The sequence below is a fragment of the Podarcis erhardii genome, assembly GCF_964252035.2.
Source record: "Podarcis erhardii genome assembly, chromosome: 3".
In the NCBI taxonomy this organism is placed as follows: Eukaryota; Metazoa; Chordata; class Lepidosauria; order Squamata; family Lacertidae; genus Podarcis; species Podarcis erhardii.
In genome coordinates this window covers 5924808-5938514 of record NC_138507.1, presented here as the reverse complement: position 1 = coordinate 5938514, position 13707 = coordinate 5924808, and the positions used below count along the sequence as shown (strand labels likewise).

The following is a 13707-nucleotide window of genomic DNA, read 5'->3' as shown; positions in this document are numbered from 1 at the left end:
CATTGTTGTTCTTTTTAAGCACAGTTCCCTTTACACTTTTAGAGACAGTGCAGAAATATGTTTTTAAGGACTTCCCTTAAGCGTTTTCTGTGTTCTGTGGCCCAATAAAAATAGAAGGCACTTTTGCAAGGGAGGATAATGGATAAATTTTTGGACAGGTTTCAGCACTACTTAGCAGGGAGGTTGATAGTGCAGGATGGGGTAAACCTTAAGCTGCCCCATCCCAGCTACTGATGTAGAGCTTCAGATATCTCCACCCCTTGCACTTTTGTCAACAGGGAAAAAACAAGTTTACCACGCTCCGGTTATGTTCTTAGGGAAAGCGTAAAATTGCACTTTCTTCATCTAGCCACAAGATGGAAATAGACTCCAGTTTATTTAGCTGCATTAATTCTGGCTGCTCCCTGGCTCTGTTTTTGGGTGGGATACAATCCCATTCCAGCACATTCAGGTTTCACCATTAAAGTTGCTTTGGCACTCCTGCACAACAAATCTGCTCTCCCCCGTCCCCACATATCAGACTTCCTGCATGATAGGAATAAGGTTACCAGATTTTTTTTTCAATGAATCCGCAGACATTTTTAACTTCAATGGATTTTGTATGGGGACTGATTTGTAAATCTGGGGACTCTTCCTGGGAAACAGGGACGTCTGGTAACCTTAGATAGGAATATACTCCCCATGCTTACAGTGTTGGATTAGGACCTGGGAGACAGGGGTTCAAATCCCCACTCAAGCCATGAAACTCACTGGGTGACCTTGGTTCATCGAGTCTCTGGGCCTAGCCTGCCTCACATGGTTGTTGTGAGGATAATGTACCATGTGAGCCACCTTGAGTTCCCTGAAGGAAAGGTGGAATATAAATGCAAGAATAAATAAATAAAATAAATAAAAATTGCATGATGCAATGTTGTATCTCCTCCAGACATGCAAATCAGGATGAATGCTGAATAAGCAGATTGCCTAGAAGTGACCTATGTTGGTGTTTCATATGTAAAGGGAGGACCAAGTTACCTGAGGAAAATAATCCAGTCTTATGCTTTCTCTTTCCCCCTCTAGAAGTGCACAGTTAAGAGGCAGGTGATCTAAAGAGAAGTAACCTGGCCTTTAAAACTTTCAGCACCGACCTGGTCATTCTGTTGCAGATTACAGTGGTTTGCATATTCCTATAATGCACAGGGCAGGCATCTCTCATCACTTTGTTTCACATGCTTTTCCTTGGTTTTCATTTCAATGAGTCTTACTCCATCCCAGGTAAGTGGATATAAGACTGCAGCCTCAATCAAGATATCAAATCCATTATTAAAAAAACATTGCGTCCCTAGTTATAGCTGGTGTAAAAGACCATATTTTAGCTTGGTGTGAACTGTAGTTATCTCTCAAGATATCTTGTTGCTTTCATAGTCTTACTTCATTTTATACAGCCTCTCAGATCTGCTTTCTCTTCGATGTTAAGATAAATCATAGCAAATGGTCTATTTCTTTAAAAAAAAATGAAAAGTCAAAGTTCTAATCTTAAAGGGCATCTTTCTGTCTTGAAGGCAAGAACTGCTACTCAAAGAGCAAAGTGGTAAAGTAAACTGGGGGAGGTCAAGTGGAAAGACAAGCCCACTTTATCCTCTACTTTTTACTAACAAGTAAAATATGTGTTAAAAGGTTTATTATGGCCCTTTCACAACAACACCAAATACATACGATTCTGAAGGACAAAAGCTGTTCTTTCAAGCATTTCCACCACTATAAAATAATGCTTTAGATCAAAGATTGCCATCATGCACCCCATAAGTTAGATCTGGCACTAATGCATATCACCTGACCCAACATTATTAATTAAGCAAGTGTTAAAAATATTGTTCAGTGTGACCTGGTTTTCTACAAGTTGTAAGGAAAAGTTGCGTTTCACACTTAAATAGGCCAACTTCTGGATTTTGTATGCAGTTATATATTTAAATGTGCATTTTTATGCAATGTTGTGGTTGTTCAGATTGCTCCCCACAACTCTGAATTAGACTACCTGTGGCCCCACATATGTACAGGCTGAGAGGGAGAAAATCTCTTGAAAGTTTGGCATCTCTGCCTCAGAGCATGTCAGAGGTTAATGCTGGAGACTATTTGGCTCAAATGCAAAATGGGAGAATACGTTCTGCATTGCTGGCACCAGAAGTAGTATTGGTCGACTTGCAAATTACAGGGAATGCTGGTTAAGCGACAACCATCGGTGGAGACTCCTTATGTGTTCTAGTCTTAAGATCTACACTAAAGTATCCCTTCTGCTACTTACCTGTGTAGAGGTGGCTTGATTGGACCCTACCAAAGGAACTGAACCCAATACTACCTTGCCACTTTGCCACCCATCCATCTCTAGTAAAGATGGTGGGGGCAAGATGTAAGCCTTTGCACAGGGAAAAATCCAAGTGTGCACAAAAATGCATATACAGTACCAGTGGGAAAATAAATTGCAGAATTGTGAAGAATAGAATACAATGACAGCTAAAAAAGCCAATGCAATTATGGGCTGCATCAATAGGAGTATAGCATCTAGATCAAGGGAAGTAATAGTGCCACTGTATTCTGCCCTGGTCAGACCTCACCTGGAGTACTGTGTCCAGTTCTGGGCACCACAGTTCAAGAAGGACACTGACAAACTGAAACGTGTCCAGAGGAGGGCAACCAAAATGGTCAAAGGCCTGGAAACGATGCCTTATGAGGAACGGCTAAGGGAGCTGGGCATGTTTAGCCTGGAGAAGAGGAGGTTAAGGGGTGATATGATAGCCATGTTCAAATATATAAAAGGATGTCGCATAGAGGAGGGAGAAAGGTTGTTTTCTGCTGCTCCTGAGAAGCGGACACGGAGCAATGGATCCAAACTACAAGAAAGAAGATTCCACCTAAACATTAGGAAGAACTTCCTGACAGTAAGAGCTGTTTGACAGTGGAATTTGCTGCCAAGGAGTGTGGTGGAGTCTCCTTCTTTGGAGGTCTTTAAGCAGAGGCTTGACAACCATATGTCAGGAGTGCTCTGATGGTGTTTCCTGCTTGGCAGGGGGTTGGACTTGATGGCCCTTGTGGTCTCTTCCAACTCTAGGATTCTATGATTCTATGAAAGAGAGAGACAAAAATGGGCAGATTCATGCGCTCCTTACTGCTGTCATACATATAAACTCAGGACTGGCCATGCAAAGAGCCATGATAATAACTTCCTGACGGGCAATACCAAAAGGTATCATGTTCTAAGAATACCTCTATTGTACCGCTGTACAATAGAATCTATATTCTTTTTTCCAAAAAGACCAATCATGGTGCATTCAGACTAAAGGAATTTTATTTCAGATTCAGAAAAAAACACCAGTGAACAAACATGATTGTTTGGGAGTTAGAGAGTTTATTCTCTGTCAAGTTAGAAAGGAACTTGATTCATTAGGCAGCACACTCTAGGCAAGAACAAGTGAGGGCTTGAGGAACATCTTATGTGTAGAGGCAAAATACACAAATAGTATCATAACATCAGCTCTGCAATCACATATCTACATAGAATGTCTTTAATGTACACAAATGTAATTGGTCCTTTGTAGTGATCAGGACTGTATGGAGCCATATGGACAAAATATATATTAAGAACATTTCACAAAGCGAGGGGAGGAACTTTTAGAAAATGGAGTGGTTATCTGTACAGTCAACATAGGTTTTTGGCATCTGACAATTCCTTTCTTTTAGGGCTATGCCTTTATATTCCTATGAAATATACTAGAACAAGATAGGTGTGATGTAACATAACAATGTTCATTGAAACATTAGCATAGTACAGAATTGTACTGCACCAATCATTAAAAAAAACCACAACTTTTCTGATCTGTCCCTGTTAAACAAACTCATAGTTTTTTAAAAAAGCAGACATATCAGTGAACCAATGAGTTTAATGAACGAATACATCCAACAATTCAATTGATGCCAATGGGAACTTTCCTTCCACCGCAAATGTGTGTGTGTGTGTGTGTGTGTGTGTGTGTGTGTGTGTTGAGAGAGAGAGATCAAGTGGGACTGCAGCAGCTGTAAAGGGTTCAAGACCTCCCTATCCTTTACTCTGTTCATGGTCTGGATTAGGCCCTCTTGCAGCTACTATTTGCTTCCAATCACACCAATCACACCATTGCTGTGTGAATAACATCACGTGTAATTTGGCCCTCCTTCTCCTTGGATACTGGCCCACCTCACTGCTAGCAACAAGAGGCTCTGCCTCCCATGGTGCATAGTTATAAAAACGGCAAGATACTAAACAGTGGCCAACAGCAGCGCTGAGCAGGTCAAAGCACCTGAGGTATAATAAGGCAGGTGGTGTCATAGTTCTTTTTTAGACTCACGGCCTTCCCAGCATGGGCCTTCCTTATTATGTAGGCACCATATTGAGCAAAATAGCCACCCAGCGGTTCGTTTTCGGTTTAACAGAGGCTCTTTTGGCTCCACCTGCCATTTACTGTGGACATCAGCAGAGAAAGACACAGAAGGCATTGTTACACTGTAACAAGGCGTGACATTATATTTCCTCCTAAAAACCTAAGAAGAGTCACAAAGCACATATGTAAAGATACGGCTTAAAAATGCAGACACACAGAACGGGAAAGCACTCCGAAGTCTGAAACAGGTGGCAGAACCGTATTTTTCCTTATGAGAAGTTTAGTCACTGAAATGATATACCACTTTGAAGTGATCTTGCTAACATGAGGGTTTGGACTGATCCCACTAAACCAGAAAATGGGAGTGTAGCAGGAACCAGAGAGGCAACCACCTAAAAGAATGGCTATAGTGGGAACACTTATGTTTGTTGATGCGTTTTCCTTAAGGTGCCTTCCTCTCCCATTCAGTTGAGTTCTGTAGCACCAAATCGGTCAGCTACAGTTTGGACACAGTTATTTTCAAAGCCTCACCAGTCACAATGCATAGATTTGCATTTCCCCCTCCTGGCAAGCTAGCTGAAAGCTAGCCTGGATCACCTGGAATCACCAGAAGACCAGACGCACTTCAGGCCACATCTCCATAATGAAAACAGGACAGCATCTCTACATACCCCTCACGTTTTCTCCAAACCCACATCCCTTAATATGTGAGTCTCGATCTCTCTCCACAATTCCCCTCCAACTAATTATCTTCCTTTTCAGTAGAACTTCCCATAACTGCACTACAAAAATCAACTGCTTTACTCATTGTTTAAACTATGAACCTGAATCCTCATTTTTAGTGTTTACATCGATCCTTCACTCTCCTTCCATGGCTTTGGAAATCAGTTTAGCCCAGGATATGGCTGTTTCATGAAATATGAGAAATCCTTACAACAAGAACAACAACAAAATCTACTGGCCATGTCCAAGTGAATAAGGAGGTCTGGCAAAACAATCTTTTTAAAAAGTTCCAGGGTTTCTTTTTTCAGACACTGAAGTAGTATAAGTGCTGTTTTTGGACTACAATTCCCATCATCCCTGACCACATGTCCTGCTAGCTAGGGATGATGGGAGTTGTAGTCCTAAAACAGCTGGAGACCCAAGTTTGGGAAACCCTACTCTAAAGCATATTCAAAGCACACACACACACCCCTCAAAGAATTCTGGGCACTGAAGTTTAGAGTTCCTGGAAACTGTATTTCTGAGAGGTAAACTATAGTGGCCAGAATTCTTTGAGGGGGAGAAACTGCTTCAAATGTGCTTTAATAGCAGAGTGTGTACATAGCTAGCATTTGCTTGCACATAAAGAAGCACTAATAATCGCACACAGATGCAGTTTATCGCATGGGGGAAAACTATTCCCTTCTTCACTCTTAATTACTCTAGAGGGAGACAAGACTAATGTCTATCTCAAGTGGTTTAAACCCTTCTCTTTTGAAGGAATGGGAAATATTCAGAGAATGGAGAGGAGAGCAGAGATTATCACGTTAAGATTTCTTAGTGGCCTGTAGAAAACTGGAATGTTGTTAAAACTATCAGATAGTAGTGAAGGTTTGCTGTTTCAGGCTACAAATACGCAAGACTACTCACAAAACTCAAAGCTTCTTCTAACTACATTCGTGCCATTTAAATCAACTGGTGAAGGACCAGAGTACAGTAACTTATCACTAGTTTTACATGCAGAATGACTTAGGTGTGGTCTCTGGCATCTGTAATTAAAAAGAACCAGCTTGAAAAGGATGCAAAAGGCCTGAGATGATGGAGAACAGCTGCTAGTCAAAGGAGACAGTACCGTGCTGCAGGTTAACACAGTCTGACCTGGTAGTCTGACCATGCCTAATGGGCATGTGGTAATTTAAAGGTCCATAGGGCGCCTGAAGACAGGCTGTACCATCCATGTTAAAAAAAAACAGCTGCATTTGCTTTATGGAAAGGTACAAAAGGACATGTGTTACGCAATGTACACAGTGTTGGGGTAGAAAGGATACGATCACCTTGGATTTTGTCCAGGAATTGCCTGGTAGAAAAGAAGTTTGTAGTTGCCAAAGAACACATGACCTGTGCAATTTTCAGCTACGTACCCACTTGATTTTCTCGAAAATAGAGATACTGGGGAAAGCACAATTGTTTAACAAGAGAAGGAAAGAGAAGACTGCAATTTGGTAATTATGTTGGCACTGACTCAATATTTGAACTGAAGAAAATGTTGAGAAACAAGTGTTTTCCTCTTTAGCTTCTGTTCTCAATTAGCTTTTCCCAAATCAGCCTGCAATTCAGATACTTAGCATGAAAAGGTACCCTCAATACGGGCAAGAACATCCCCAAAGGCTTTTATCTTCTCAGCAAAAGATGATGGGAACACATTCAGCTGGTTTCACCATTTTGGAGATTCGGCAGAAGGGTTCTTTCTTCAAGCCTCCCACCGGGGCAAAAAGTGTGCTGGCTCTTAATACCGTATTTGTTAGGCAACCTGAGTGCCCAAAAGCAGAGCAGATTACATTTCTATGATACCCTGTATCATTTCAATAATGTTTCTTCATCTCATGACACTTTGCAGACATTAATGACAGGTTTTATCTGGCATGGGAGACAGGTTTTCTTCTGTTGTAGCCCCACTTATATGACGGGCTACAGAGGATACCTGCAGCGACGTTAGAAAACTAGTCTTCCACCTTCTCCTATGACAAGGGGTGTGTTTACTGTGTGCACAACAGTGTTTGCTACCGTGAACACCATAAAGAATTAGAGGGAGTTGTGTGGCTGAGCTGCGCTGGGCGGTATGCATTGGAACCGGTGGTACTGAAGGCAGAGAGTCTGACAGTGGGTGCAGCCAGAGCCAATGAGAGGTGGAGCCAACTAATTCTACCTTTGACCCTATCCTCTTTCCCAATGAGTTCCACAAGGGCACCACTGAGGCCAAGAAGGAGAAGGAAGCTGACAGGCTGTGCCACGGCTGCAAGTAAGGAGGTAGGCAAGTAGGGGGCTGCTGGTGAGAAGGCCGAGGTTCGTGGGGCAGTGCCCCAGCAGTCCTGCCTCTGCTATAGACTCAACATGGAACTGGGGCTCATTAATGTATGTCGCGGGTGGCGCTGTGGGTTAAACCACAGAGCCTAGGAATTGCCGATCAGAAGGTCGGCGGTTCGAATCCTCGTGATGGGGTGAGCTCCCATTGCTCAGTCCCTGCTCCTGCCAACCTAGCAGTTCAAAAGCACGTCCAAGTGCAAGTAGATAAATAGGTACCACTCCGGCAGGGAGGTAAACGGCGTTTCCGTGCGCTGCTCTGGTTTGCCAGAAGCGGCTTAGGCATGCTGGCCACATGACCCGGAAGCTGTACGCCGGCTCCCTCGGCCAATAAAGCGAGATGGCGCTGCAACCCCAGAGTCGTCCGCGATTGGACCTAATGCTCAGGGGTCCCTTTACCTTTATGGCCTAGTTCTCCCTGGACGTGGTACTCACTCTCCATCTGAAATAAGCCACTTCAACATGGGGGGTGTAAGGCTGTCAACTGCTGCTAGTCAAGACTGTGGTCTACTACCTCCAGGACCAGAGGGGGTATTCCTCTGAATACCAGTTGGCTGGGGGTCCCCATCAGGGGAGGGCTATTGCCCTGCTTGTGGGCTTCCCCATGGCATCTGCTTGGCCACTGTGAGAAACAGGATGCTGGACTAGGTAAGCCTTTGTTTCTTACACCTCGAGTAGTTACATTTAGTCCGCCCTTATTCCACCCTCTAGCTTCTCATAGGTAACAGAAGTGAGCACGAGAGCCTCCTTTACTTACACTTCCCATAGCTAGCAGCAGTGGGGGCAAGTTAAAGCAGGGGAAACAGTGCAAAGAGGAAAATAATTAAGCTACCCCTTCCTGAACCTGATCCAATTAAGGGAGAGGAGGGAGTCGAGACCCTAGAGTTCCTGTTAAGTTAAAATTAAATGTGTTGGGAGATCCAATCACGAATATCCTGTGTAGTTTGGCCTTTATCACCTGCAAAATGTAAATTGTTTGAGCCGTTCTTGCAAAAGTAGCTCCTGTATATTACAGGTTGAGAAAATGGGGTATTTCCTGAAGAACAGCTGAGTTGTTAAAAGGTAAAGGTACCCCTGCCCGTACGGGCCAGTCGTGTCCGATTCTGGGGTTGCGTGCCCATCTCGCTTAAGAGGCCGGGGGCCAGCGCAGTCCAAAGACACTTCCGGGTCACGTGGCCAGCGTGACGAAGCTGCTCTGGCGAGCCAGCACCAGCGCAGCACACGGAAATGCCGTTTACCTTCCCGCTATAAAGCGGTACCTATTTATCTACTTGCACTTAGGGGTGCTTTCAAACTGCTAGGTGGGCAGGAGCTGGGACCGAACGACGGGAGCTCACCCCGCCGCGGGGATTCGAACTGTTGTTACTGATTAGGAAAGATGCTACTTTCAACTTTTGAACTTCTTTTATTTCCTGCTTAAACATTTGCTAGATCAATTAAAGCAGTTTGCTGGTGTTTATTCTCCAAATGGACTGCTTCTTCCCTATATACTTTGAATGTGTAAGCTGAAATACTTGACTCATGAACCCCAAACAAAGCTATAAGCTGGTGCCAGAAACAAGAAAAGATGTACACCGCCTTTCTCTTCAATGTAAGCTAAGTTTATCTGTATGTCTGTCATTTGTTCAACAGGAACCCTGAAATCAAGACCACAGACAGTGAGAATATACCCCCATCCTTTTTGAAGTGTGCTCAACAAATTAAGCAAGGGATAGATGCAATCTTATGACAATGATTATCTAACTGAAAGGCAATGGGATTATTTACAGATTGTATCTTTCTTGCAAAAGAGAACCTGGCAATTTGTGCAAATAGGACTGGCTTAACTGGCTGGGCTACTAAGACTACAGCAGGGCCTTTGTCAGTCAGCATGTCATAGACCTTTAGCTATAGGACCCAGGAAAACAAGACGGCACTCTTTGCATAACACATTGTAAGAAGAAGTACACTTGAAAAGGTACACATGATAAATACTGCTGTGTTCCCACAGAGAAGGGAGATTTTGGGGGCCAGTATTTATGTGCAACCTTTTTTTCAAGGGCCTGCACTAAACCAAATTGTGCTGACTGAAAAAGGGTCATTTCAGCAGATAGATACCGGATCATTCCTCCTACGAGGCAGATAAGAAATCAGCATTATTATTAGTAGTAAGATAATCAAGAGTTTCCTATCCTTGTATCAAGGAGGAGTTCATCTCAGCTTATCCCATTTTATCCTACACTAAAAGGCTCCCCATCTTGTACAAAGAAACACAAGACGGGGATTGTGGAAGAGTGCCTGGATTCAAAGCACCATCCACAAGTCCCAGCTGGGTGTTAAAATACAGTGGTATCTCGGTTTTTGAACGTAATCCGTTCCGGAAGATTGTTCAAGTTCCGAAACCAAGGCGCAACGGGCAGTTTGCAAATCTAATAGAGAAAATTGAGAAAAATAACATATACACTCAGTGGAAGCCATTCAACTTCTGAGGCACGTTTGAAAACGGAAGCATTTACTTCCGGGTTTACGAAGTTCAAAAACTGAAACGTTTGTCAATGGAAATGTTCAAAAACTGAGGTACCACTGTACCTCTTTGGGGGAAAGGTAGAGCTAGGCTCTCATTCTGTTCTCCCTTCCTCCAAAGCAGTCGATGTAATGTATTAAATATATTCTGAGCAGGGATGCATTTGCAGCAGCTCTCTATGCCTATATATTAGAATAAATTGCCTTGTCTGGAGTCCTGTTTTTATGTCCTAATTCTTACCTATGGCTTAGGGGGCATTTAATGATAATGGTGCAGAAATAGTTGGTAGTAGTGCGTTAGAGGTCAAGAACTGCTCTTCTAAAGCAAAGAACAAGCACTTTAACAGTCATAGAGAAAATAATGACTATACTGCTTCAAGTCTTTTCTTTGGTCTGCATTCTTGAGGTTTAAGGCCTTAAGTAATAATGCGTGTTCACTGGTACCAGTAATAAGAAGGAAACCAGAATGAGAATATCTGCACAGGAAGCTTAAATCAGTCTTTCTTCAGTCAGGTTTGTAATATGGATGCTAACCCTTACCAATAATCCAGAATGTTCAATTACATTACAAATGTCTTTCATCTGTCTAAACAATAGCCAGATGTTAGAATAAAGGAGGCAAGAGATGCTCAGAGGCAAATTAAGTGTCTTGTGTAAAACGGTCTTTGAACTTTTTGCATCAAGCTCACTGTGGCCATTCCTGTATAGTTACAGGTTCTTGACATTTCTTATTTGGAGAAGCTAAAGATTCTTTTCAAATATCCCAATGTTTAACATACACAGATAGTGTGGCTTAGCAGGAGGGGGATAAGAGAAATATACCATATTTTTCACTCTATAAGACGCACCAGACCACAAGACCACAAGTTTTTGGAGGAGGAAAACAAGAAAAAAAATATTCTGAATCTCAGAAGCCAGAACAGCAAGAGGGATCACTGCGCAGTGAAAGCAGCAATCCCTCTTGCTGTTCTGGCTTCTGGGATAGCTGCTTAGCCTGCATTCGCTCCATAAGACGCACACACATTTCCCCTTACTTTTTAGGAGGGAAAAAGTGAGTCTTATAGAGCAAAAAATACGGTAAATGAGAATGTACTTTTTAGAATAGCTAGGCATTAGGCATGCATGTCTGGCGTACATTGGTTCAAGTCCACTCTGCATCATCAAGATTTATCCAGTAACTGGTAGCAGAAACATAATCCCATAATCTCTGGCCTTAGAATCAAGAAGACTTATCCCTTCACAGAGAGGGGGTCTTTCAGAATACAACAGGGCAGGCTTGATGTAATAAAGGGAGAGAACTCAATTTGTCTCCCCGTACAAGCTAGGCTATCAAGGTGACCTTGCCTAGTATGATCCAGCTGTCAAAATCTACCTCTCAAAGTGGGCCTTTAGTGTTCCAGCCAAAAGCAAACACCTTGCTTTCACTCGTATCAGCGCACGAGCGTTGCGTATTTTGCACACACGCAAAACTATGAAACATCACTACCTCATCACAAAAGTGTCTGCACTCAAAGGGGAAAACACACCAGAAATGCGCGTGCACACACAAGTAGTCTGTGACTGGCTACCACAGTGTTCCGTACCACCAAAATGGAAAAGGGACGCATCTGTTCAATCCAAACGGCCGCTTGGGTCTGCTCCAAGTTAAATATGCTGTTGTCTCCAACATACAGTGTCCTCAGAGTGCCTCCCCGCTCCTTCTCATTCATAGGACTGACTCTTTAGATTCTAGATCTTTAGTGCTAGGTGGCGGAGCGGCAAATGTGATGTCTTGGCTTCTGTGCATTACCAGGGGTGACGTTTCCCCCTCAGCCTTGCTGTTTGGAACGGCTTCTACGCAGACTTCATTTAGTTTTTCTTCTGCTTTCTCCTTGGCTTCTTTCTGATTCAGATAATGAAGGATACCTGCTCCAAAGGCATCCCCTTCTACATTCACAACTGTAGTGGTCCGGTCCCTGGTCAATTGGGAAAGAGCACAAAGGGTACCCAGTGTTAACAAAACATCACAGGAGATGAGATTGCTCAGTCAGCCTACAGGGTACCATTTTCCCCCAGATGTATACAGTTCAGACGTCATGAGAAACTGAGTAGCGCTTCTCAGAATTTGCTCCATTTCAGTGAGCAGGCTCAGGGTCAGAAGCAAAGCCCACCTCACGCAGGATACTGCTCCCCCAGTTCTACTTACACGTAGCCCAACAAGCCTTGAAACCTTGAAGAAGGGCCACAGCCTAGAGGCAAAGAATCTGCTTTGCATGAAAAAGGTTCCAAATTCAATGCCTGGTATCTCCAGGTTAGGGTTGAGAGAGACCTGGTCTGAAACACAAGAAAGCTGCTGCTTCTGAGCAAAATTCAAAGTGTTGGTGCTGACCTTTAAAGCCCTAAACAGCCTCGGTCCAGTATACCTGAAGGAGTGTCTCCACCTCCATCGTTCTGCCCGGATGCTGAGGTCCAGTGCCAAGGGCCTTCTGGCGGTTCCCTCATTACGAGAAGCAAAACTACAGGGAACCAGGCAGAGGGCCTTCTCGGTAGTGGCGCCTGCCCTGTGGAACGTCCTCCCATCAGATGTCAAAGCGATAAACAACTACCTGACATTCAGAAGAAATCTTAAGGCAGCCCTGTTCAGGGAAGTTTTTAATGTGTGACATTTTAGTGTATTTTTGGTCTCTGTGGAAGCCGCCCAGAGTGGCTGGGAAACTCTGCCAGATGGGCGGGGTACAAATAATAAATTATTATTATTATTATTATTATTATTATTATTATTATTCAGTGTGGACAATACTGAGAGAAGCAGAATGAGAAGGATCCACACATGAGCTGCTTTCCTCTGTTTTCCTCCGTCGCAACTGCAGGCCAGAGCAATGACCTCCTTATTCCCTCCAGTAGGAATAAACAAGTGACTGGAATGAAACAGCTCTCCTCCTTGATGATAGCTCAGTCAGTAGAGCATGAGACTCTTATAAGTGGTGCTCCAGCCACAGAGGCTAATAATAATAATAATAATAATAATAATAATAATAATAATAATAATATTTATACCCCACCCATCTGGCTGGGCTTCCCCAGCTACTCTGGGCAGCTTCCAACAGAATATTAAAATACAATAGTCTGTTAAACATTTAAAGCTTCCCTAAACAGGGCTGCCTTCAGATGTCTTCTAAATGTCTGGTAGTTGTTTTTCTCTTTGACATCTGGTGGGAGGGCATTCCACAGGGCGGGTGCCACTACCGAGAAGGCCCTCTGCCTGGTTCCCTGTAACTTGGCTTCTCGCAGCGAGGGAACTGCCAGAAGGCCCTCGGCACTGGACCTCAGTGTCCGGGCAGAACGATGGGGGTGGAGACGCTCCTTCAGGTATACTGGACCGAGGCCATTTAGGGCTTTAAAGGTCAGTGGTAATCAAAAACAGTGGTTACTATAGCTGGCTGGAGGCATCAATACTTATATTGTCCAAGGGTCTGACTCTAACCAGACAGGGCAGCAGCAGTTCCAGGGGAGGGGAGGCTACTCTCTGCTGAATTGTGGCTTATCTCATAGGAAAATGGAAGGCTGCTTTATAACAAGTCAAACCATCTAGCCCAGTATTGTCAGGGCTAATTGGCACCTGCTCTTCAGGGTTTCAGTCCTACCTGGAGATGTTGAGGATTGAACCTGTGACCTTCTGCAAGCAGAGAGGGTGCTCCAACACTGACGCTCCCTACAGCTCCACCCTCCACAATGCTTCTCTCTTAGGGCTTGTCCACACTTATCTTTTGCC

The 13707-nt window shown here is 43.7% G+C and overlaps 1 protein-coding gene across 3 annotated transcripts in view; it reads right to left on the bottom strand.

Moving 5' to 3' along the window:
- Window positions 1-13707, bottom strand: part of SLC1A4 (solute carrier family 1 member 4) — a gene marked incomplete at its 5' end in the record, with an annotated part of 278141 nt that overhangs the window by 237093 nt on the left and 27341 nt on the right. Inside the window, one exon of one of the 3 annotated variants that reach the window (XR_014154877.1) lies at window positions 9890-11911. Coding sequence is in view for 1 of the 3 variants with exons in the window: in XM_081855582.1 (XP_081711708.1) it covers window positions 11662-11911 (250 nt within the window). Of the gene's footprint in view, window positions 1-3362; window positions 11912-13707 lie in introns of those variants that run through there. The other 2 variants (XR_014154878.1, XM_081855582.1) reach the window with 2 other exon arrangements.